This window comes from Corylus avellana, chromosome 4 (assembly GCF_965113065.1).
Source record: "Corylus avellana chromosome 4, dhCorAvel1.hap1.2, whole genome shotgun sequence".
Classification (NCBI taxonomy): Eukaryota; Viridiplantae; Streptophyta; class Magnoliopsida; order Fagales; family Betulaceae; genus Corylus; species Corylus avellana.
In genome coordinates, this window is record NC_142493.1 from 27,361,597 (window position 1) to 27,388,617 (window position 27,021).

Below are 27,021 nucleotides of genomic sequence, written 5' to 3' on the forward strand. Positions count from 1 at the left end.
GCCATGTAACTTATGGTTTCTTATTTTCTTTAGGGTTAAATACTATTCCAATATCTGTTGTTTGTACGAAAATCAAATAGCCACATGTGTTTTAAAAAATATCGCAAATGGTACATGTGGTAAGGCAATAAACCCACTTAGTACTTCCGTTAAGATTTCATTAAGTTTTTTAAGGAAATGTCACGTCATCCTTACACGTAGATGCTACATGGCGTAGTACTTGAGTTTTTGGGTGGCACGTCATATTAAAAAAAAAAAAAAACCAAAAAAAGGACGTTGCACTGGGGGTGGTTCGGCCACCCCATTCGTCCTGTGGTGGTTCGGCCACCCCAGGCTAGCCGTCTGTCAATATTTTTTAAAAAATTAATATTTTTAATTAATTAATTGTATGGACACATGTCATACCGTGATTGGTGTTGACGTGATGTTTCGTCAAATTTTAAATGAAATTTTGACGGATGAACCATCGTCGTCTTTAAGCAAACCAGAGGGACCTCCTGTGATAAAAAGTAAGCTATAAACTTATTTGTTGATATTATTACAATACAAAATACTCATATTTATAAGATAATTGAGGTAGATAATCTGATTTGATTACCATCAATTATCATCAAATCTGATGACTTGAAATTACAATTAATTACAATTAAATTTCTAAATCAAATTCCCTAATATATTCTGACAATATAATGGTTAAACTGCTCAGAAAAAAGTGGAAAAGAAAAATCAAATCCTCTTTCACTTTTTTTATTGAAAACAACAAAACAAGAAGCAGAGGACGATTTTATGGTCAACAAGTTTGAGTCTGAAAAGTAATAATGCATGCCTACCGTCTGCTTTACGTTCTACGCAAGTTTGAAGCCGCCTGAATATTCTTTGGAAAACAATTAAATGTAGATTGAAATGCGTAAAAGTCTCTTATTAGGCATGTTAAGTTCTGGGACTTGTCTAAAGTCCTTATCATTCCTTTCTAGATCAGAAAATGACTTGACTTGAAAAAGACAATGAAAGCAAACAAAGAACTAGTCTATGTGGAGAACACGGAAAAGTTAACATGCAGAAGACAACTCAAAAGTAGGGGTGTAAATGAGCTGAGCTTGAGCGAGCTTATCTTGTTTGAGCTCGGTTTGTTTAAATTTTACTCGAGCTCGAACTCGAGTCGAGCTTAAGGATGAGCCAAAAAATCGAGCTCAAATTCGAGTTTATAATAAGTCAAGCTGAGCCGAACTAGTTCACAAGTTGACTCTTATATTTAATTTAATTTGTTTAATTTATTAATTTATTTTTTTATTATAAATTTAAACTTGAAGTACCCTTAAACGGCTCAAGAAGCCAGCTTGTATATGAGCATTTGCTTAGTCTGGCTAGCGGAGTATGGAGCCCGAGTCAATACAGTAAGGCACTTGGTTTCGAAAAAAGAGGATATGCATCATTTTATAATAAAATGATGCTATTAGGAAAAAAAAAAAAAATCATCAATTTTTAATATTAATATAAGGAATTATGTGAATAACTACCAATTTGAGCCTTATACGAGCTGCTCACGAGCTTAGCCGAGTTAGCTTCGTTTAATATTCGAGCCATAATTCGTGTTTATGAAACGCTTCATTTAATATTCGAGTCGAGCACAAAACGAGCTTATGCGAGCCAAGCTCGAACTCGCGAGCAAGCGGCTTGCTCTCTTAACGGCCCTACTCAAAAGCTAGCGTAGTTACGACCTTTGTTTTTTTTTTTTTTGTAATAAATTAAGACGACTTGGTCTAAGTCTTGTTGGCAACTTCCATACAATTTCTTGGCGACTTTTAGAAAAGGACGATAATAATTGCAGGGAGAGGCTTACATGCGGTCCTTCTAAACTACCGCAATCTGCGGTAGTTTAAAAGGACCGCTGAGATCTTCTAAAGGAAATTTTAACCCAAAACTGCAGTGCTTTTTTTTTTTAAAAAAAAAAATTGACGGCAAGGAAGATGCCCGTTAAGTACTCTCATCCAAACGTTATCTCCCTCTTCCCCAAAACTTCTGTGAGTTCTGTCTCACTGTTCTCTGCACCATAGCCTACTATAAGATCAAGATGGTATTCACCTGAGATTTACATGCATACACACAACTTTTAGTAATTACCCAATCAAACAATAAGAAGAAGAAAGAATTAATATGGCTGTGAAAGTTCAATTATTGGAAGAGATCTAACGTACGTACCCACAAAATCTACGAACTTGTTCTTGCGAAGGCTGCGTCTAGAGACGATGAGAACGCGAGGGAGAATCACAGAGAGCTCGGAGGCCATTAAGGTGATGAGGAGATCTATGTGGAAGGCTTTCACAAGTTAGAAGGCTCTGTTGGCAACTTGGCATATAAATACAATCGAAGAAGAAAAAGACAAATAGGATTCGCTTATAATCTATTGCTCTTATGTACAGACTACAAAGAGAGGGGAGAGGCTCTTCCAATAATTGAACTTTCACAGCCATATTAATTCTTTCTTCTTCTTATTGTTTGATTGGGTAATTACTAAAAGTTGTGTGTATGCATGTAAATCTCAGGTGAATACCATCTTGATCTTATAGTAGGCTATGGTGCAGAGAACAGAGAGACAGAACTCACAGAAGTTTTGGGGAAGAGGGATATAACGTTTGGATGGGAGTACTTAACGGGCATCTTCTTTGCCGTCAATTTTTTTTTTTTAAAAATAAGCACTGCAGTTTTGGGTTAAAATTTCCTTTAGAAGATCTCAGCGGTCCTTTTAAACTACTGCAGATTGCGGTAGTTTAGAAGGACCGCATGTAAGCCTCTCCCATAATTGCATGGCTTTATAAGAAGCGGGGGCTTGGGCTTTGCTGCTTCACACTCCCATTCATCAATATCCTAGAAAGAAAGAGAGGGAGAGAGAGATCTTATGGGGGTGCAAATGATATTTCAGATCATTTTGGTATTGTTTTCAATTGATGCAATATTTGTACAAGCAGCTGCGGGTTTAGCAATTAATGGTTCATGTGAACCAAGCTGTGGGGGTGTTAACATCCCTTTTCCTTTTGGAATAGGAGCTGCAGATTGCTACGTTGATGAGTGGTTTGAAGTAGTTTGCAATAATAACAATTCTCGGTTTGGGCGGTCCTCTCCCAAACCTGTTTTGAAGAAGTTCGGCTTGGAGGTGCTCCACATTTCATTATTAGAAGGCACAGTTCTCGTCAACTATCCTACATTTGCTGCGTGTGTTGATAAAGGACTTGGTAATGGTGCATGGAGCAAATTAAATACGGAGTTAGCAACAAGCCCTTTCATCTTCTCCCAGTCCCAGAACAGATTCATCGCCACCGGCTGCGACAACTTTGCCTCAATGGTGTACGTATACGGTCCTAATACTATTGATAATGGTTCATTTCGTAGTGGTTCAGCACTTATGGCTGGGTGCCTATCAATTTGTGACAAGAATTTCATTGAATTGGTAAATGCAAGTAGTTGCAATGGCATCAACTGCTGCCAAACCACAATTCCTCCATATCTCGATGCCTTCAATACAAGTATGGAGCCAACAAAGAAAAAGGGTTACAACTACGGAAGTTGGAAGTCTGCATTCTTGGTAGAAGAAGAGTGGTTCCAGAAACGTTCAATTAATAAGAGCTCCATTATGTCGCACGTTCCTGTGGTGTTGGAATGGAGGATTCCTGATGCATCATTCTACTCACTTCCAATATCCTATATTACTGCCTCCACCTCCACCGCTTATAATAATACGTTCCCAAGCTACAGTTGTTCTAATATTACTTACAATTATACTTCTTCGTTGATGTATCACTACTGGACTCCGAACTTGACTTATACATGTTCTTGCGAAAATGGCTTTGAAGGAAATCCCTATCTTCCTGATGGATGCCAAGGTAAACTTCTTTCTACTATTCTATCCATCTCTTTAATTCTTCTTTTCTTTTTCGTTTTTATTTGTGTTATTTAAATGGCTGGTTCTATGAATTAACACTTGTACATACATGTGCCTTGTGCGCAGACCACAAGTATAAACCTGTGTAGTGTTGAATTACATGTGTGGCCACCAGTATGAACCTGGGAAAAAAAAATATTGATAATTTTGATGATATAATAAAATTTCATTTTGATAGATCATTTTGAAATTTAATTAGACAAAGGGAAGCTTCATACTTAATTTTTTTTTTCCTTCCTATTTTATGTTTTATGAAGTATCTTACTAGTCTTTTTTTTTTTGCCCTTTTTCTTTTTTTATTATTATTATTTTTTTCTTTCAGATAAGTACAAAATTTATTGCGAAGAAGTAGCTAGCTAGATGAAAGAACTACATATTAACCTATTACCATGGGTGGATGCTCCCTTTTAAAAACAAGACCTTGCTTTTTCCAACCACTTGTTATCCTAGCTTGCGCTAATAGAACATGATTCTTTCAATTTTAAATGAAATTGATTTAATTAGAAAAAATAATAATCTAAAGTTGATGTCATTTAACCGCATATATAGTCAATGTTAACACATCTTTTACAAATTCAAATAATGTGAAATCATGTAAACCATTAGATTCACCGATTTTAAATCATGATCATGAAATTGAAAAGATCATTGTTCGTAGTAAATAGCCACACATCTAGACACATGTTATATGATTAAATTTCTTGTTTTTATCAATTTAGACTTTTGGAATAATCAATGACATTGTTAGACTTTTCTTATTGATCAGTAGGAATTTGTTACCCACAAAAATGTTATAATATTAATTTAAATAATTAAATTTCTTATTTTTTAAATTCTTTTTAAATAATTGAGGATTTAATAATTAATAACTATGAATTTTGCTTTTGATTTATTAGATACTAACATCTATTGTTTGTCTCCATACATGTAAGATATTAACGAATGCGAGCGCTCAAATCCTTGTTTCCGGACTAGTGGGAGTGTCCAGTACTACTGTAAAAATACTAATGGGTCTTACACTTGTTGGACAAGTGGCCCCACCAAGTCTCCTCCGCTTAAAGGAAAAGTGGTCACGATAGGTATGTTTACTTTTTTTCTTTTTCTTTTTTTTTTCCTAATTTTAAAACATGTTTTGAGAAAAAAAAAAAAAAAGGGATCAAAATAGGCTCATCATGACCATTACGTTTCTAAGACTTATGCCACTCGGTTATACTCTTTGTAAAGTGCTTATATCACAATCTTTGAAGTATTTCCAAGCGTGTAGAGAGTCAAATCACTTCTTCTTTTCTTTCTTTTTTTTTTTAATATATTTTATCGTACATTTTCTATGCAATCAATTTTAAATAAATATATCCCTAAGATTCACTTACTATTATCTTTGAGACGTATTGGAACCTTTTGGATCAGAATTTCTCGAAATTCTAAAAAATTGCAAGATCCTGCTTCTTAAAATGGTTTAAATGGACACTCAGATTTTGCCAAGCAATCATGCATTTTGAGGCAAAAAAAAAAAAAAAAATGCAAGAATTAGATTCTTTAGTTAGCCACTCAAAGAAAGTGGTTGACCACCACCTAAAGGGTTTTGGGGTGGCCAAATCATCCCAAAAACTCATGATCAGAAGCCAACCAACTCCCATAAACCTTGGAAGAGTGGTTTGTCACTCACCCCCTCAAGTCTTGAGGGAGTGGTTGGGCCAATTTACAAGGCTCATATGAGGGTGGTTGACCACCTCTTTGGGATAGCATATCACTCCAAAAATATTAAGGGGTGGTGCACACAACCTCTTTAGGTGTTGGCTAAAGAAATCAATTCCTATAAGTTTTTTATTTTTTTTATTTTATTTTTATCAAAAAATTCAAAATTGATGACATTACAAAATCATGACCTTTCATTTAAAATAATGGTTACAATCTTAAAAAATGCAGGTAAGGGATTCTCATGCAAACCTTTAAACTTTCATTGTCTTTTATTTTTTATTTTTAATCATCTTCCTCAGCCAATAGCCCACTTTTACCGTCTCCTCTTTTTGAATACTTTAATAGTCAAAATATATTAACATACTTTTTGTCACATGAGAGTTTTTCATACTAATTTCTAGCATTAAGAGAATATGTCTATATGTCTTTCTATTTTAAGTCAATATTATCAATCAAAACTATTACTATAACATTTTATTGCAATGAATAATATTTCTCTATGACGTTGTGTTAAGTAGGTATTTGCAGCAGCCTTGGAATGTTGGTTCTAGTTGTTGGTGGATGGTGGTCCTACAAAGTGGTAAAGAAAAGGAGGAAGATTAAACAGAAGAACAAGTTCTTCAAAAGAAATGGTGGTTTACTGTTACAACAACAATTATCTTCACATGAAGTCAATGTTGAGCACACTAAATTGTTTAATTCAAAAGATTTGGAGAAGGCTACTGACCATTTTAATGCAAATAGAATACTTGGCCAAGGAGGACAAGGCACTGTTTACAAAGGCATGTTAGCAGATGGTAGAATTGTTGCTGTGAAAAAATCTAAGGTAATTGACGAAGGAAAACTCGGAGAATTTATTAATGAAGTTGTCATTCTTTCACAAATTAATCACAGGAATGTGGTTAAGCTAATTGGATGTTGTTTGGAGACAGAAGTTCCTCTGCTAGTTTATGAATACGTTCCTAACGGAACTCTTTTCCAATATGTCAATGGCCAAGTTGAGGAGTTTCCATTAACATGGGATATGCGCTTACGAATTGCCACAGAAGTTGCAGGAGCTCTTTTCTACTTACACTCAGCAGCTTCCACGCCTATTTACCATCGAGATATTAAGTCTACAAACATACTCTTAGATGATAAATATAGAGTTAAAGTAGCTGACTTTGGGACGTCAAGAACCATCGATGTTGATCAAACTCACTTAACCACACTAGTGCATGGCACTTTTGGATACTTAGACCCTGAGTATTTCCAGTCAAGTCAGTTTACAGAAAAAAGTGATGTTTATAGTTTTGGTGTTGTCCTTGCTGAGCTGTTAACAGGAGAAAAAGCAATCTCTTCCACAAAGACACAAGAATCCAGAAGTTTAGCAACAAATTTCATTCAATCGATAGAGGAGAACAATTTGTTTGGTATTATTGATAGTCGAGTTTTGAAGGAAGGTAAGAAGGAAGAGATTAGTGCCGTTGCGAACCTTGCGAAAAGGTGTCTAAACTTAAACGGGAAGAAACGACCTACAATGAAAGAAGTCGCAAAGGAGTTGGAGGCAGTTCAAACGTTGCAACAAGCTCCTAACCTTCAGCAAAACTATGAAGAGCTTGAATATGTTCGAACAGAAATGTACGAGCCATGGGATGCTGCTTCCTCATCAACAATGTCAACTTCATCTGTGGACGCCCAACCATTATTACCTTCTCAATCAGTATGAATTATTCATATTTGTTTAATGTCATGTTGTGGGCTATATAATTTGTTGTGCACTTTGTATTCTACTAGTCATTTCAAGAATCTTCTAAGAACATGGATTTACCATATCCAATTGTCTTATGATGGTATAAGGTAGCAGAAATCTCCATGTTTATTTTTGTAAGGATCAATTTGGTTGTCTATGTCAAATTAGGCCTTAAGCTACTTTAATTACTAAGTATTTTGTCCTATGAGTAGCTCTCTTTTTTACCTCAGGATTTCCACTACATGCAGTTCGAGCATTAATGGCAAAGCAAAATCATTAGAATTCAACACTTCCATTTTGGACTACTAGACCAAACTCGATGCTCTCTCTCCTTAATTACAACAACCCCATCTCCACCCCCCCTTCCCCAAGCCATGTTTGACCCAAATGTAAGCATAGCCAAGTCGTCCATAGTTATCTTTTAATTATTTATTTGTGACCAATACCAAGGAGATTGTGGTTGTAAAAGGGTTATTATTGTCTATGATCATGCAAGTACATGGTCGAGAATAATCTTTTTCCGATAGGATGCTTGCGAAGACGCGGAGATGGATGTTTTCGTGTCTAAAAGATGATGCAATGACTGTTTTTTTTTTTTAGTAAGTGATGCAGTGGCGGAGAGAAGTGGGGGCAACCTGGGGGCGGTCGCCCTTTTAAGTATTTTTCTTGCATGAATTTTTTACCGCCCCAGGTAACACAATTTTGTTAAAAAAAAAAAAAGGAAAAAAACTCCTCTAGCTTTTTCGGTTTCTTGGTTTCACATTAAAAAAAAAAAAAAAAAAAGTCAAGAAATTTAATGTCTATTTATCAATATTTGGCATTTTCTTGTCATAATCCAAGTACCCAACCGAGTAAGTTGAGAGTAAAGTTTATAATTAAAGCCATTAACGCCTTAATTTGTCTTGGTTATGACAATGTCCTTAATTTGACCTGGTTATAATTTAAGATTTTTAATTGAGATATATCTCTCATTTTCATCATTTTGTTTATCTTATTCTAAAACAATATTGTTATTTTTTTTTTGTTTGGTGTGTTTTATATACTTTGGAATTTTGTCAAGCATCAACGAATTTCAGAAGATTATTGTCAATCTTAGATTTGTTCTTTTTATTAATTCATTTTTGGCTAATAGCTATTGGAATATACTAATAATTTTATTATAATATCATTAGAGTGTGAGAAGTAAACAATTATTAAAACAATACTTCATAACAAAATGGAAGATGAATTTTTTGAAGATAATTTACTTGTCTACATTGAAAGGGAAATTGTTAAAAGTTTCGATTCAGATTTGATACTTAATAATTTTGTTTCTCTAAGACCGCATAGAATGCAATTTTAGGCACTTTGTATTTTGTATTTTCCTTTACTTTTGTACTAGTGCCTACATCCATGGTAACTAATATATCAATTTAGCATATAAATACATATGGGTCTGTTTGGCAATGGCCATGGCCTAGATACTGTTCATTATTGACCAGTTGACCACTTTTTCATCCTTAAAATTTGTCACTTTTTTACCGTATTGTCCCTTAGTTATTGAATTTTTTCTACAGAAAATCTCATGCTATCAGCCCAGTCCATTCGGTTATGACGAATAGTTAAAAGATAAATACCCAAAAGACAGCACCGCCCTCATCCACAATTTATAGAGATGACATTCAAAACAAAGCTCCAAAGTCCTCTATTCCGACTAGTCAAGAACACTGAACCAGGCGGTTTCCATCTTTAAAGCTCCCTCACCCTATGGACGACACTCATCACCCTCCCCAAGACACCCACCCACCCATCCCTTCCTTCTCTTCCATCACAAACAAGATCACAGACACAACCATTGCCACCGCCGATAACTGCTCAAGCAGTAGGAAATGCAAGTTCAGGTACGGTGGAGCCCGGCAGCGGAGTTGGGGCAACTGGGTAGCCGAGATCCGAGAGCCACGCAAGTGGCTCGGCACTTTCACCACCGCCGAGGACGCCGCTCGCGCCTATGACCTCGCCGCCATCATCCTCTATGGCTCAAGGGCTCAGCTCAATCTCCAGCCCTCTAGCGGTTCCTCGTCCCACTCCTGCTCCTCCACACGTGGCACCTCCTCATCGTCTTCAACTCAAACCCTCCGCCCTCTTCTCCCTCGCCCCTCTGGGTTTCTTTTGCGTATTTATATTTTTGACAGAGAGAGAGGATGCAAGTTTGGGGGTGGGGGGTGAGAAGGGCTCACACAAGTAGATTTGGGTCAGTTGGCTGAGGAAAGAAAATGAGCTAGGGAGCTGAAGAGAAATCAAAGCGCTAGAATTTGTCAGAAAAAAAAATAAAAATAAAAATAAAAAAAATAAAGGCTAATAGGGTAATTGTACATCAGGTTTATGAGGATTATTTTATTAAAATGCACTTATACCGATAATCTACAGTGTCTAGGCTGGCTGAACACTTTTGCCAAACACCCCCATATTGTGGTATAATTTCTTTTTTGGATTGTATTTATCATATTATAATAAAATTATAATATATAAAGGAAAAAAAATATTTTATCATTATATTTTCTTATTTTATTGACGCCTCCGGTAGAATGAACTCCTGGATCCGCCACTAGATGCAATGACTGTTAATTCCACTATCTTAATATAATTCAATCTTGAAATTGGATGAATGGCCCAAATCGTGAGGCCTTCTAAATGATTGTTTAACGCATGTTAAGAATATATACGACGCGCCCAAAAAGCCACAATTGTGGACCATCCATTTGGGTCAACCATGGCTGCTAGCTTCATGCACAGAAGGCAACTTGGTCTTCTTGGCGACTACTAGAAGGAAGATAATCGCTTATGAAAGCGAGCAGGGGGGGCCTTGGGCTTTGCTGCTTCACACGCCATTCATCATCCTAGAAAGAAAGAGAGAGAGAGAGAGAGAGAGAAAGAGATGGTGGTGTAAATGCTGTTTCAGAGCATTTTATTATTGCTTTCAATTTACGCATTTGTGCAAGCAGCGGGCTTTTCGATCAGTTCATGTCAACCAAGCTGTGGGGATGTTAACCTCAAATACCCTTTTGGAATAGGAGCCGGTTGCTACGCTGATGCCTGGTTTGAAGTAGTTTGCAGAAATGACTCTTTGGCCTCTCCCTCTCCCAAACCTTTCTTGCGGATCCTCAACCTGGAGGTGCTCAGCATTTCATTAGACGGCACAATTCGCGTCAACTTTCCGACAGTTTACAATTGCACAAACGGTACAAGCAGCACAGCAAACATTGTGGAGTTACGAAACAGCCCTTTCATCTTCTCCCAATCCGAAATCAAATTCATCGCCTTGGGTTGCAATAACTTTGCTTCAATGGGGTCCGTAGATGGGTCTGGTTCAGTTATTAGTGAGTGCATGTCCATTTGAGACACGACTAAAGTGATAAATGCATGTAGCTGCAATATTGGCATCAATTGCTGCCAAGCCTCAATTCCTTCGGATCTCGATGCCTTCAATACAACAATGAAGGTAATGAATAGTAAAGATCTTGTCATGATCAATGGATGCAACTCTGCATTCTTGGTAGAAGAAAAGTGGTTCAAGACCGATTACCGCACTCTATCGCTTTTCGTTCCTGTGGTGTTGGAATGGTGGATTCCCTATACATCATTCATGTTACTTCCAATAGCCATTTATAATACCTCCTCCACCTATAATTGTAGGCAAGTAGTGGTTAAGCAGCGGAACACAACTTTTACATATTCTTGCAAAGCCGGCTATGGAGGAAATCCCTATGTTCCTGGAGCATGTCATAGTAAGTTTTCGTACAAGTACTTCTATTTTATGCCTTTAATTCTTTCTTTTCTTTTTCGTTTATAGATACAGATCTCATTCTGAAATTTAATTTGACAAAGAGAATTAAGCTTAATTTGTATACATAATTTTTGTATTTGTTTTTCTTTACTATTTGTACGTCAATGCAATATGGTTATATATTTCTTAAAATTTAAGTGAAGGGAATCACATGAGCCTCACAAGAGAACTCACGTGATCAGATTAATTTACATAAAAAATTAAATGATTAAATTTTTTTTTTTCTATTCTTAATCTTTTGAAATGATGAGTGATTTAATAATCACTCTAAATTTTCCTGCTGATTTATTAGATGCTAATTTGAGTTTGTCTCCTTAATTACATGATCTGTTATAAAGGAATGCGAGCTCACACACCCTTGTTTGGGTTACAATCCATCGCCGCTTATATTCTGTGAAAATACATATAATGAAGAAGAAAAGAGAATCTATACTTACAATGGGTCTTACATTTGTTACCGTCCGATATTTTTGACCATTGAGTCTCGGGTTGAAGTGTTCACAATAGGTATGTTTACTTGGATCAAAGTGTTTTAAGGCTTCCCATTTTATTTTTCTTTCCCCTTGCTTGTTTCAATAGGTACATCAAATTAAACTATTGCTATAACTTTTTACTACTACATTGCGTTAAGCAGGTATTAGCAGCGGTCTTGGGCTATTGGTTCTATTTGTTGGTGGATGGTGGTCGTACAAAGTGGTAAAGAAAAGAAGGAGGATTAAACAGAAGAACAAGTTCTTCAAACGAAACGGTGATTTATTGTTACAACAACAATTATCTTCACATGAAGCCAATGTTCATTTGGAGAAGGCCACTTACCGTTTTAATGTGAATAGAGTACTTGGCCAGGGAGGGCAAGACACTGTTTACAATGGCGTGTTGATAGATGGAAGAATCGTTGCAGTGAAAAAGTCCAAGGTAATTGATAAAGGAAAACTCGGAGAATTCATTAATGAAGTCGTCATTCTTTCACAAATTAACCATAGGAATGTGGTTAAGCTAATTGGTTGTTGTTTGGAGACGGAAGTTCCTCTACTAGTTTATGAATATGTTCGTAATGGAACTCTTTTCCAATACGTCAATATTGGACAAACTGCGGAGTTTCCACTAACATGGGATATGCGCTTACGAATTGCAACAGAAGTTCCAGGAGCTCTCTTCTACTTACACTCAGCAGCTTCCACCCCTATTTACCATCGGGACATTAAGTCTACAAACATACTCTTATATGATAAATTCAGAGCTAAAGTAGTTGATTTTGGGACTTCATGATCTATTGCTGTTGACCAAACTCACTTAACCACACGAGTGCATGGCACTTTTGGGTACTTGGATCCTGAGTATTTCTAATCAAGCCAATTTATAGAAAAGAGTTATGTTTATAGTTTTGGTGTTATCCTTGCAGAGCTCTTAACCGGCGAAAAAGCAATATCTTCAACAAAGACACAAGAACCCAGAAGTTTAGCCACATATTTCATTCAATCGGTGGAGGAGAACAATTTGTTTGATATTATTGATAGTCGAGTTTTGAAGGAAGGTAAGAAAGAAGAGATAATTGCGGTCGCGAACCTTCCTAAAAGGTGCTTGAACTTAAATGGGAAGAAACGACCAACAATGAGAGAAGTGACAATAGAGTTACAAGCAGTTCAAATGTTGCAAAAAGGTGCTAACCTTCAACAAAACTATGAAGAGCTTGAATATGTTGGAGCTGAAGTGTACGAGCTATGGGATGCTGCCCCCACATCAATTGTGTCAACCTCCTCCATAGATGCCCAACCATTATTATAGTCTTAATTAATATTTGTATAATGTCATGTTGTATGCTACATAGTTTATTGTTTTCTTTGTATTCCTACAAGTAATTTCAAGAATCATTCAAGAACATGGATTAACCATATATATTTGGTTGTCTTATTATAGTAGAAGATAGCCGAAAGCCCCATGTTCGTTTTATAATTAGGATCCTTTGTTTTTTTTTTTTTTTTTTTTTCTTTGTTGGTCTAGATCAAATGAGTAAAATGAAGAAGAGAACGAAAGCAATCAAAGAACAAAATAAATGAATATATACTACAACAGAACATGACAATAGAATACCATTTTTACAAGAGCAAAAACATTTTCCATAGATGATTAATGATACTAATAAATTCAGGCTAATAATGATACTAATAAATTCAGGCTGAGTTAGCATTAAATTTGAGTTCAAACCTGTAATCACTTTGGTCGATGGGTAGAAATCCCATTCCACCATACCGCAAAAAGATTTTAGTGGCTTACAGGCTCAAAAGAACTTTTCACACGTGCCCTACGTAATGGAAAACATAGTGTGGGTGGGTGTTTGAGTATGATAATTTAAATGTAACCAATCCTAATCGAATCTCTTAACTTAAGATAATCTAATCCTCATTTATGATAAGGATATAATCTAATTCTCATTATTTTTCTTATTATCTCAATCGTAGCAAAAATTAATAACACTAGGAACTACATTTTATTCTCTCACTCAAAAGCAGCCACGACATTGAAAAAAAAAAAAAAAAAAAAAAAAAAAAAAAAAACACATGGAGACTCAAAAACTCTTGAGTTGACTAGAGACTAATCTTGTGAAGATGGCAGCAACATTTCCCTTCTACGCTTAAAAAAGACCAACATTTCATCACGATCAGGAAGGTTCTCTTTGATTACAGGCACTTCCTTAAAGTTCTTGATCCATGCATGCAAGCGAGGGAACTTGTGAGCCTCAAGCATCTTCACCCCGACAACTTCTTCGATGACTCCCAACCATTGAGCAATCTGTCCAAAGGCAATGTCCACTATCCCAATATTGTCCCCACCAAAAAATTTCTTGTCCCGGCCGAGCCCACCTTCCTCCATGGCTCTCAGCATCTCCAGGGTGTCTTTGATGGCCTTCTTTTGCTCTTCGCCACTAGTTCGGTAGACTATCCACATTGCAGAACCCTAACGAAATCAGAGACACTGCATGTTATCAAATCAATAAACTCATATATTTTTTGTTTTTACTTCAAGGCAAGCGGGTTATTTTATGTGGGTGTGATCATAGTATAGTACCTGCCCTTTATGAGAAGCTCAACAGAGACTTAGATGGCGAAAACTGCATACACTTTCTCAAGTTCGACTGAATTATAATTTGACCAAGTCCCATCAAAGCATTCGTAAGACTCAAGATAATTAATTAATACTAATTAAGTTTAAAATTTTTCATTACAAGAGTGGAACTGCACCCTAGTACTTGTCCAACCACAGGCTTTTGCTTGGGTTATGCATGAATACTTCACAATTAATAATAATAACAACAACAATAAATAATAATAACGACCACCAAGCTATTTACTGAGGAAAAGATGAAGCAACTAAAAACAGAAGAACAAGTGGCAAAAGGGGAAGCAAGCATGTACCTTATCTTCAGCAAACTTAACCCAAAAGCGAGCAATTAATGGCTCTCTCATAAGGATCAGTGGGCAGCAAGGGGTTGTGTGGCCACATCTCTTCGATATATTCGACGATAACCATGGACTCACAAATTGGTTTTCCGCTGTGAACAAGCACAGGGATCTTCTTGTGGACTGGATTGTGTTGAAGAAGCACAAGACTTTTGTTGAAAAGATCTTCTTCTATGTATTCATATGGAATGCCCTTTTGTTTCAGAGCCCATATGACTCTGTAAATGAATGGACTAGGCCATGTCCCATGAAGCTTCACCTCATGACTCATGTTTGAAGGAGCAATGCCGTACGTACCAGTTTAACTCACAGTTTGATCATTCTCTAATGATCAATTAATATAACCCTCTTGCTTGGACAACAAGCTTCATAGTTTCAATTTGCTTTATATTTAACTCTTAGAGCTTCAATTAATCACTAAAAATTGAACTCAAAAAGGTGGCGTCTTGACTTTTTCCTTTGATTTCAATTCTTTTATTCCTAATATATATATTGTTTTTAGTTTGCTGTTTTGACACGTATTTTTCTTTATTTTATTCTTGTTTGACTATGGATTTTGGCATTTTTTGTGTTTTTTTTCTTAAGGAGATCAATAATATAAACCCAAGAGGGGACAAGACCAACTACAAGCTACCAAAGCAAAAACCTACAGACTTGAACAAGACAAAATGTTATAAATTATTTTATATCCAATTACTAATAAAATAATTTCAGATAAACCCAAAGACCCAACCAACCATCTAACCTTAAAGTAACTTAATAAAAACATAATTTCAATAATGATTTTTACTGCAATGTCAGAAAGTGTTCTACACTTATAAATAAATAATTAAAAATATGTGTACGTATCACTCTTTTCACTTAAAATGGTACAAGATACAACTTCGTGGGCAAGGCCCCAATTGTGTTTGGCAAGCTAACCCGATTCTTGACTTTTAGTAGATGACATCAATTTTTTTATAAACCAGTTTTTAAAAGTGATATGTGTTTTTTGAGCTATTATTTTTTATATTTTTTTTAAGAAAAAAAAATATTCACACATGCTAAGGCATACGTGCACTTTTAAAGGTTAGTTTAATTTGTAAAGGTAATATTATTTTGTTGCTTTATTTTCTGATGTAGGGGCAGGCCTACGGATCCGGATCCCCTCCAATTGGAAGAAAGTGGAGATTCTTCAATTGTTAATCGTGACCCTTCATTTTAAATTCAATAGTTTATAAAGTCATAATGCCTCGATTATACAAAAATAGCTGACATTTTATAGACCATTGAATTTAAAATGAAGGACCACGATTAACAATTGAAAAATATCAGATTTCTCCTCCATCGGAGGGAATCTCAATTCCAGACCTACATGCTAGGTTGATGGTCTTTGGCAACCTCAAAAATTTATGCATTCCTCGTAAAAACACAGTTTTTTATATTTGGACTCGATTTTATGAGTTTTTTGTTCCCTCTATTACTCCTGACATTCAGAAACTATAATTGCTATAATTAGCAGATTTTTTTTTCCTTTCTTCTCTCTCCTTAATGTTCTTAATAATCTGCTCCTTTTAAAGTATCAGACTTTATATCTGAATGTCCAGCAAGTGCATTGTAGCCATGCCTCCTATAAAACCTTTCCACCATTCACATTGATAGCCGATAATTTTGCAATAACATATGTCATGTTCATATAAGTTTGCCCTCTTTTTTCATTGTCCAATCATATATTTGGATAACCATGTTATGGAGGCTTAGTTGAACTTGTCACTTCTACCCACTACAAAAAAAAAAAAAAATGGCATTTTCTGACGTGGCTATCGTACATGTTTTGTTGCCACGTCAGAAAATTTCTGACTGGTTAATTTTAAAGCGTCAGAAATTAATTTTCTGACGTGTCAACAGTGGCACATCAGAATTTTCTGATGTGTCAGTTTTAACACGTCAGAAAATTCTGACGTGCTAAAAATTGAAACGTCTGAAAAATTTTAACAATTTCAAAAATTAAAAAATTATATATTTTCTGACATAGCAACTTTTACGACGTTAGAAATCTTCTGACGTGTCGGTGTGCCACGTTAGAGAATTCTGACGTGGCTGTCCAACATGTCAGAAGATTTCTGACGTGGTAGAACACCACGTCAGAACACACACACACACACACACATATATATATATATATATATATATATATATATATATATATATGTGTGCAGATAATTTTTTTTTTCTGATTTTTTTTTTTTTAGAGTGCTTTTCAGACGTGCGGCACCTGGCACGTCAGAATTTCCTGACGTGGTAAAAATACCACGTCAGGAATCCCCTCAAGCGAAGGCTTCAGGAATCCCCGCTCGCATATGTCCCATCTCTCAGCTTTGAATATTTGAATATTCATTATTTTTTTATAGGGTTAAATACTCCAAACCCCCCTAGGGTTTCTCAACTTTATTTTCTCCCCCCTAAGGTTTCATTTTTATCACAGGAGGTCCCTGTGGTTTTGATAAGTGACCAAATTAGTTCATCCGTTAGTTGACCGTTACGACTGACACGTGGACCAATCAAACATCGACACGTGGCACATATATTAATTTTTTTTAAAAAAAAAAATTTTTAAAATGTATTTTCTTTTTTTAAATTAAAAAAAAAAATGTATATTAAAAAAAAAAAAAAAAAAAAAAAAAAAAAAAATTTGGGAGTGGCCTGGCCACCCCCATCTGGCCGGATGGGGGTGGCCGAAACCACCCCCCAGTGGCTGAAGTGTATGCCACATCTTTATAGAAGTTATTCTCAGATGAAAAATGATAAAGGCTCAACTTATTTGCCCAACATATATAAGTTCAACTTTTGCATTTTTTTATTTTATTTTAAAAATAAAATAAAATAAAAAATGAAAAAAAAAATGTCTGAAGGAACCCTATTCATTTTTTGTCCTTCTTTTATTTTGTATTTTTAAAAAAATAAAAGTGGTATTTTTTTTTCATAATAATGACATTTTTTTAATAAAAAAAAAAAATTGACCATTTTTATGAAGAAAAATATCATTTTTATTTTTTTTAAAATACCAAATAAAAGAAGGACAAAAAAATGAATAGAGTTGCTTTAGACATTTTTTTTTAAAAAAATAATAATAAATAAAATAAAAAATAAAAAATAAAAAACAAAAGTTGAACTTATATATTTTGGACAAAAAAGTTAGGGTTGTATCATCCTGCAATATAAAAATCAATTCGTCTTTCGCATTTTTTATTCAAAACAACAAAACAAGACGCAGAGCCCGATTTTATGGTCAACCAGTTTGAGTCAGAAAAGTAACAATGCTTGCCCACCATATGCTTTATTTTCTAAGCAAGCTTCAAGCCGCCTGAATATTTTATAAATTTTTTGGGAAACAAATGTAGATTATTAGGCATGTTTTGGGACTTGTCCAAAGTCCTTATCATTCATTTCTAGATCAGTTTGAAAAAGATGATGAAAGCAAACAAAGAACAAAATAAAAGATTAGGTTATTATGACTGAAATTGTAGCAGATTTGATTAATGTAAGAAAAATAAATATTTTGTATAAAAAAAAGAAAAAAAATTTATATATATATATATATATTGTAGTGATTTTTTATTTATTTAAAAAATAATAAAAAATAATTGATGTATTATTAAAAATAAGAATATTGAAGTTGATGTAAAAAGGAATAGTGTTAAAAGACTTTTTCTGAGTCCTTATGACTTGGTCAAAGTTCTGAAGAAGGACTTAGAAACTCTGCCTGCTACAGCATCAAGAGAGTGCGCATTTGTCAATGTAGAATCAATCAACGATGAATATTCGTCAAACATTCCGGGGGGTATGCAACCTATAAACCTTAATTTCCACCATTCACATTGGTAACCCAAAATTTTGCAACACCGCAAGAGTACGCCTTTCTTAATGTTGCTATTGGAGGGGTCTTGATCATCAGGAGGTTTAAGGAGCAACAACATGGAGAGTACGTAATCAAGAATCTAGCCTTTGGTTCTAAATATTTTTCGTTAATAAGATATTGTTCTATTTCTTTATTTTATTTTACTATATAATTAAACATATTCTGTAGGAGTACATTGTAATTGTTACAATGAAATATTGTGAAATGCCAATATTGTAAATATAAATTACAGTTAAATATATATTGTAAATATTTACTAATATTTTGTTTACTAAGTAGAAATTTATATTCTTTTTTTTTAATTAATTAATTATTTGTGACCGTAAATGTTGTCAATATTGTCCAAGAGTGTTCTATGTAACAAGTGAAGGGGAGATTGTTGTGAATGTGCTTGTGAGTTTTGAGTCCCACATTGAAAAAGTATAAAACAAAAGAGTACTTAATATACTTAAGTCAACACAAACTCATTAACTTAAGCTTTTAAGCTAGAGTGGTGTTCAATTATATATTTTAATGTATTATTGGTAAAAAATTTCAAATCATTTATCTTCCCAACACTGATATGAAAGCTATTTATTCATCAAAACATTATGGTCATCCCTAAGATGGGAGCTATTAGCGACTTCTAGCTGATCATGAGGTGATTTTTGGCTATGACCATCAAGTGGCAATAGCGAGGAAATTGTGGTCGTAAAAGGGTTATTATTGTCTATATCATGTATGTCATAAAAAATAATCCTTTTTTTCAATAGGATTTTTGCGAAGACGCGGAGATGGACAGTTTCGTGACCAAAAGTCAATGTAATGACTTTTAGAAACAATTTGCAATATAATCATCTATCTTGACATAATTTATTACGAAATCAATCATATTTTTCAGAATCAGTGAAATGCATACGAAAAATAAGAAGAATGCAAAAACAAGTAATTATAAACATAAAGATCTACGTTGTTTACCATTAAAAGTTATGTATATAGAATTTCAACGAAGTTTCATTATTTTTTGAGAAACAATATTACACCATGCGTCAATTATATCCGTACAAAATCCTAAAGTCATATGTGAGTTTAAATACGATCTTAACTGAGTCAAAACATTAAAACGGGTCAAAAAAAATTTGTTAGCGCTTCCAAATTCGAACCAGGTCGGATACAAACCATACTCCACATAGCCTAAAATTGGATGAATGGCCGAGATCATCAACTTGGCTGTTTGATCTTTGTTAACAGAAGACAAGTCAAGTCAGAAGTTAGCGTGGGGCCTTCTCATTGATTGTTACGAAATTTTAAGGGTGGTATCCTCATGCGTGAGACGGCTTTCTAGGCCTTGTTTGTTAAACAACACTAACATTCCCCTATTCTATTCATTTTATTCTCCAAAAAAATCATCTAAACATTTTCACTTTTTTATTACATAATTCACTTTTTATATCACATCATTTATTTTCTACTACTATTCAAATAAAAAAAATCATTACAAAACAAAAATTTTTCATTTTTCAATACTACTTTTTTACTTTTCTATACTAATTGTTATACTCATTTTTTTTTCTCACCAAACATGAACCTAAAATGGACCATCCATATGGGATATTCATTTTCCTGGTAATTTAATTTTGGGAAGTCAATCATGGCTGCTAGCGAGATAGGTTCATGCACAGAAACAACAAACTAGCCCACAGAAATCAAGACAACTTGGAATAAGTCTTGTTGGTAACTTTATTTATTTATTTTATTTTTATTTTTTTGAATTGGTCTCGTTGGCGACTTTTAATTGCATGGCGTTATAAAAAGCGGCCGCGGGCTTGGGCTTTGCTGCTTCATTCATCACACGCCAATTCATCAATATCCTAGAAAGAGAGAAAGAAAGAGAGAGAGATCAGATGGTGGTGCGACTGCAAATGGTATTTCAGATCCTTTGGCTGTTGTGTTCAATATTTGATGCAATATCTGGACAATCAATTAATAGTTCATGCCAAGCAAGCTGTGGGAATGTTAGCATTCCATATCCTTTTGGAATAGGACCCTGGTGGACCAATTTGTTTTATTTTATTTTATTTTAAATTTAATTAAATATAATTTTTAAAAAAAAATTATTTATTTTAATTAATTAATTATATGGACACGTGTCAAACTGCGATGAACCCGCTATATATATATATATTCTGTTGGACAATGTTGTAATCGTTACAATGAAATATTGTGAAATATCAATTACGTATAGTGAAATATTGTAAATATTTAATAAACTTATATATGAATATTTCGTTTACTAATTAAAATTGTTATTTTAAAAAAAAAAAATTTACTTATTTGCTACTTTAAATGTAATGACAATTACAACCACAAAGAATTGTCACTAAGAGTGTTCTTAATGAACTCTTTATTGATTAATTAAAATTTGGCTAAAAATTTCAATTTTTATAGTTTAACTAGCACCTATGCAAAAATAACAAATAATAAACTCTCTAAATTTTACTCTATTCTATTTAAATAAAAAATATATTCTATCTTCATTCACTTTTTATTCACAAAAGCACCCCCACAAACCCATAAAAAGTAAGAGAGAAAAAAATGTGAGAGAAAATATAAAAATATAAAAGATGAAGTACTAGAGAAAGAATTTGTTCTCTAATTAAATTAAATGTGGGGAGAAGTTTGACAAACCCTAAAATAAAGAGGGGAATAAAATAAAAAGCTTGATGAAACTTATATATATATTTTAAGATATAACTAAATCTCAGCTAAAAATAAAATTTAAAGACCTCATTAAAAATACTCTAATGTATAGGCTACTAGTGATGAAACAGCCAGCTGTTTCTGTAACTAATATGGAAACTATATATTAAATTATTGCTAATATGGGAGCTATATATATTCATGAAGACACAGTCGCCGTCGCTAATAGCGACAACGGGTAGCTCACGAGTCACGATGGAGGTGGTTTTTTTTTTGGGAAAGTTCACATACCTCCCCAAACTATCACCCAATTGATAATGTCCTCCCCAAACTTTAAATTGCGACAATGTACTCCTAAACTACCAAAACATTGTCAATGTCCCTCTCATTGATGAAACTACCCTTAGTAAAAATTATAAAAAAAAAAAACTAAAATTTCTGGAAAAACCTAAAATAAAATAAAAAAATCTTTTTTATTAGAAAAAAAAATAAAAAATTTCGATTTTTTTTTTTTAATAAAAATTGAAAATTTTTCGTTTGATTTTTTTTTTAAATGTTTTCTTTTATAAATTTTAAATAAAAATTTCCATTTAAAAAAAAATTAAAATATTTTCGTTTAAAAAAAATAAAATTTTCGTTTTTTAAAGAATATTTTAAAAAAATCTAAAAAAATAAAAAATTGATTTTTTTTTTTAAATAAAAATTTCGGTTTAAAAATTAAAATAATTTTTTTAAAAAGTTAAAATTTTCGTTTTAATTTTTTTTTTAATTTTAGGGGTATTTTTGTCATATTGATAAATATATAGGGGCATTTTGATCTTTTTGCTAGTTTTGAGAGGGATATTGACAATATTTTGGTAGTTTGTGGAGTACATTGTCGCAATTGAAAGTTTGAGGGGAACATTATTAATTGGGTGGTAGTTTGAGGGGGATAGGTCTCATTAACTGATAACACGAGGATAAAAAGGGTATTTCGTTCTTGTCTATGACCATGGCCTTATTTGTTAAACAATGAAATTTTAAGACAATGTTTATAATTTAAAATAATAATAATAATAATAATTGGTATAGAAAAATGAAAAAGTGTTATTAAAAGGTGAAAAGGTTTTGTTTCAAGTAATTTTTTTATTTAAATAGTAGCAAAATGTAAATGATGTGATATAAAAGTGAAAATATTTAAATGTTTTATTTTTTTTTGAAAAAAAAAATAAAAATGAAATAAATAGTGTGTGAGAGTTAGTGTTGTTTAAGAAATAAGGCCCATGCATGTTACATGTATGTGGTCGACAAAGACGGGATAATCTTTTTCCGACATCAAGTTTGCGAAATTGCGAAGAAGCAGAGGTGGGCGCTTTCCATGGGAATCTAACCAATAAAGATTTACCCTAGGAGCAGGGGGAACTAGCTTTGAATTTGGGCCAAGGGCCAAAAAATTTTTGGGGACCAATTGACCAAAAAAAAAAAAAAAAAACCTTAAATTTTTTTGTTTACCTTAATTTTTTTTTTTTTTGCCTTAATTTTTTTTTTTTTTTTTCGGAGTGGACCGGAAAGGTATCCTCTTCATTTCATTTGAAATGGAGAAGAGCCATTTAGGCATAATTGTAGGATTAAATTGTCCAAACTTTAAAAGTTGAAGACAATTTTATCTTAATTTTATCACATTTTTTGCCTAAATGGATACTCCAAAGTAAAATAAGACGTTAACTTTTATGAGAAAATAGTAAATGATACAAATTTTCTCTAAACTAATTTGGAAGAAATTTTCTTCAACTTATTCTAATAAATGTCAAGTGTCATTTAACATGTTTAAATTTAAAAAAAAAATCAATGTTTAGATTACTAAGTTATAAATATAAATGAAATAGAGAGTTTCTAGGGACACAAAGCAGAAGTTTTATGAAAAGGGGCAAAAGCAAAACTTTATATATATATATATATATATATATATATATATATATATATTCACTCCTCAGCCCCTAGACACAAGAGATTTGTCATCAACAAATTTTAGAATAGTATACAAAACCACATGTAACATGGCCCTCTCACGGTTTCACCTTGAGACTTAGCAGTAAAAAAAAAAAAAATTCCAACTTGACAAATGAAAACAGTACTCAAAGTCATTAAGATAAATTAGAAAATTTGATAAACAAAAGGACAAAGACAGTTGGATCCACGACACTAAAGAAGAACCAAAAATCAGTTCCAACTTTGCAGTGTGGGGATCATCGTTTGCATGCAGCAGCAGAAGTAAAGTAGAAAACAACCAGACATTGACTGATTCGCAACAAACAAGGCTCCTTTTAAGGCATCAGTAATTCAGCAGCATCACGCTCGCAACACAACTAGATCGAATAGGCTTTTTCCTTGATCAGCTCGATCTCTTCTGCAAATTTAATAATGAATTGAAAAAATTAAAAAAAAAAATAACATTTCTATAATGATAGGACGAGGGAATCGTCTAAAGTTTTCCCAAACGAGTTCGTTCTTTTTTTATTATTTTTTATTATTATTATTAAAAAAATGGCATGTTATCACAAAAGCCTTATTCTTTACTTTTATAAAGGACACTTATTTTTCATAAAACAAAAATATAATTTTTGACTCAGAATTTTTTTTATAACATAAAAAGTAAGAATATGATGAAAATATATATAATTTTCAACCGTAACATGTCATTTTTTTAATAAGTAATATTTTAAAAGTGTTTTAATGTTTAAAAAGAGTCTAAATTTCATATTTTGAAAATTTATAATTTTTTTTTTTTTTGGAAATTGCATGAGATATTTATTCGACGTTTTTATCCAGACTCCGTTCTTTCACTCTCGACTATTAAAGTTTATTTTACATAAGATGACGTTGGCTCTCAAGCATTAAAGTTTGTTTGACAAGTTGATTGTTAGGTCTTTCACTCTAATAGCATTATTACTTGAAAAAAAAAATATTACGTTATTGAATTTTAGCTATTGATGAACTTGACATGGGAGCATCTCATAAATCAAATTATTGGTTTCTAATTGATAGTTTAATCGATTAAGAATTATATCTGATAAAGTAGAAGTCATTTTTTCACACAAACTCATCAATAGATTGTCCCCAGCAGTTGGTGAAAAGAAAGTACCGTTCTAATTTTTCCACAACCTCATCAATAAAGTGTCACCGGCATTTAGTGAAAAGTTCTAATTGGACTGAGCCAAGTTGACTTCAAAGTCTCCTCTGAGGTTTTGGGGATTATGATTCTTTGCATTCTTTTTATTTTTTATTTTTTATAATTCTTTGCATTCATTGTAAATTTTTAAATTACATAATTTGAACTGTTTTTAAGCATTAACACGCTTTGAAAATACTACCTATTAAAAACATGACATATTATCACGAAGGCATCTAGAAACATTTTTCATTCCAAAAGCCTTATTCTTCATGAAAATTCTAAAACGACTCCAATTATCACCTACTCACACGTCTAGGAGTTTTACAGAAAAAAAAAAACCAGAAAACAGATCTAACTTAGCAGTTAAGAAATCAACCAAATACTGATATGAAATATGCAAATCAAGAGCACAGATATTTGGTTACGAAGAGGAAACCATTTAGAGAACTCTCTAAATGTAAAACCTCTCCGGGGCATCCAAACCCAGGAAATCAATCCACTATAAGAAGAATAAGGAATACAAGAAGAATTACAAAACCTTTGCAATTTTACTCTTCCTTGTACACGACAAGCGACCCACTTGACTTCTACCGCAGTAGTCATTTCCAGAACATCTGGCACAATTCTTCTATAAGATTTCCTTTCACCGGAACTCCGATTGGCTTCACGTATTTAATCCCTTCTCAAATAAGCTAGAACAATATCTCTCTCTAAGCTCTCTGATTTTGCTCTCCAAAAATACGTAGTTGTAAATGGCAAACTCACGTAGCTTAAATAGACAAATAAACCTAATAAATCAGCCATGTCCGGACCCTGCAGATCTGAGGTCCGGACAGGCCTCATAAAATGCACTTTCGGGAACTGGGGTCCGGACCCGGGGAATTGAGGTCCGGACCCTGCTTGAAAAATCAAGTTTCTGGAAATGGGGTCCGGACCCGGCTTCTGGAGGTCCGGACCCGGACTGTCCAGTCTTCATCAACAACTCCGATCGATAGGCGTTTGTGGTCCGATTGAGCTGAAATTTTGCAGGGACGTTCATAACACATGAATCTACATTATGAACGGTGGAGATTGGATTCTGAGTATTCTATATCAGTGTTTGAGCCGTGAACAGTAGCATCTGCATTTTGAAACTGAATTAAGCCAACACAAGAACTAACAAACTCCCCCTTTGGCAATTCAGTGACAAAACCAAAATGTCGAGCCAATCCCATCATCTCCCCCCCATATTTACTCCCCCTTTTTGTCACAGAATGACAAAAGGTCTTCATGTTTCCTGAAACACTTCACAAAATACATCAAGGCATATGTGGAACAAGAAGACATAAATAAAACTCATGAAAAAAAATGATGCGTGATTATAAAGAAACATCAGCAAAACTCCCCCTCAATGTATGACTCAATTAACAACAGGAAACTGGAAATGCAAAGCATGTTTCTCCCCCTTTAAAAGTTAAATGAACACACATGATAACACATCAATGACTCATGTATTGCACAATGAATATCCAAAAGCTTTCCTCTCTTTTTTTTTTTTTTTTTTTAAAAAAAAAAACAAAAAAAAAACAAAACACCAAAAAAAAACTTGTATAGATAAGCAATAGATCATGCATGCTCGTATGAATATCTGAACAATTCGGAGTGATCAACAAGCTACACTTACACCGTAAATGTACCATATGCATGACACAACCTTGGTCTGTGAATGCAGTCAAGTAGGCAATAATCAGAAATCTCATGTGATGGTGTAGTGTGTGAGTACTCCCATTAACTAAGATTTCATCAATGAAAGGTAAATCTAGGCAGACATTTTGTAAAGGAAGACCAGCAGTCTGATTCAAACCACAGTAAAACCTTATAATGTTAGGACCTAGATTTCCTCATCCGATACACTCTCCCTGAGACTGATCATTTTCTTTTACCATGTCCTTTAGTAATCATCTATTTCCGCAATGATTTGATCACTGATTCTTTCTTTAGGGACAGACAGAAGCAAAATGAAATCATCTGAGCTTATTTTATGCCCTTTTTTTTTTTTTTTTTTTTTTTTTTTTTTTTTTTGGAAAATGGTGGAATTTTTTGGAGCTAGGTTCAACTAACGAATTGGTCAAGTGGCAAGATTCTACACTGCCTATCTTCCAAACAAAATGTTTTCTCCAAATTTCCAAACATATAACAAAAATCTAAACCTAATGGGGGCAAAAAGTGCACAATTTCGAACATGAGAAAAACTGACTCTTACTCCTTTAACAGTCTTCAGAAAAACAAGGTATATCAGAAACATATGGAGCAATAGATGTAAATTGCAGAAATATTGACCCCACTCATATGTAAAATATTCATTTGAGCACAAGACATGAGAAACTGAGTATCTAACAATTAAAACAATCTAAAAGAATAAAAAATAATCAAAGAAAATAAAAACAAAGCAAACAAAAATTAAGAAAAAAATGCCCTAGAACAGCTATAGACAAATATCAATATGCTCAATTTCTAGGCATGGTCTATGTGCCCACCTAATCTAGGTGAGTCCATTACCACTCCCCCTCAATGGGTGAATGGTATTAATCTTCTTGACCCAAACTTTCTTCACATCAGGGACAACTGTGTGACTCTTATCCAAGACATCTAACCGTGTTACTACG

General features: G+C 33.7%; 1 protein-coding gene and 2 pseudogenes across 2 annotated transcripts; 2 read left to right on the top strand and 1 right to left on the bottom strand.

Annotated features, from left to right (window-relative positions):
* The first annotated feature begins 2,896 nt into the window (after nt 1-2,896).
* Nucleotides 2,897-7,552, top strand: LOC132178334 (wall-associated receptor kinase-like 1). 2 transcript variants are annotated; one of them, XM_088515306.1, is made up of 3 exons: nt 2,897-3,878; nt 4,870-5,016; nt 6,151-7,552. In XM_088515306.1, the coding sequence occupies exons 1-3, from the start codon at nt 2,897-2,899 to the stop codon at nt 7,341-7,343; spliced, it is 2,322 nt and encodes a 773-aa protein (XP_088371432.1). In that variant the 3' UTR covers nt 7,344-7,552. The 2 variants fall into 2 exon arrangements, with proteins under 2 accessions (XP_088371432.1, XP_088371433.1); XM_088515307.1 differs by having other exon boundaries at nt 6,154-7,552.
* Nucleotides 7,553-10,281: 2,729 nt separating this feature from the next.
* On the top strand, nt 10,282-13,068 carry LOC148586549 (wall-associated receptor kinase-like 10; annotated as a pseudogene).
* A 714-nt stretch (nt 13,069-13,782) lies between these two features.
* Nucleotides 13,783-23,223, bottom strand: LOC132177294 (glutathione transferase GST 23-like; annotated as a pseudogene).
* Nucleotides 23,224-27,021: the final 3,798 nt, after the last annotated feature.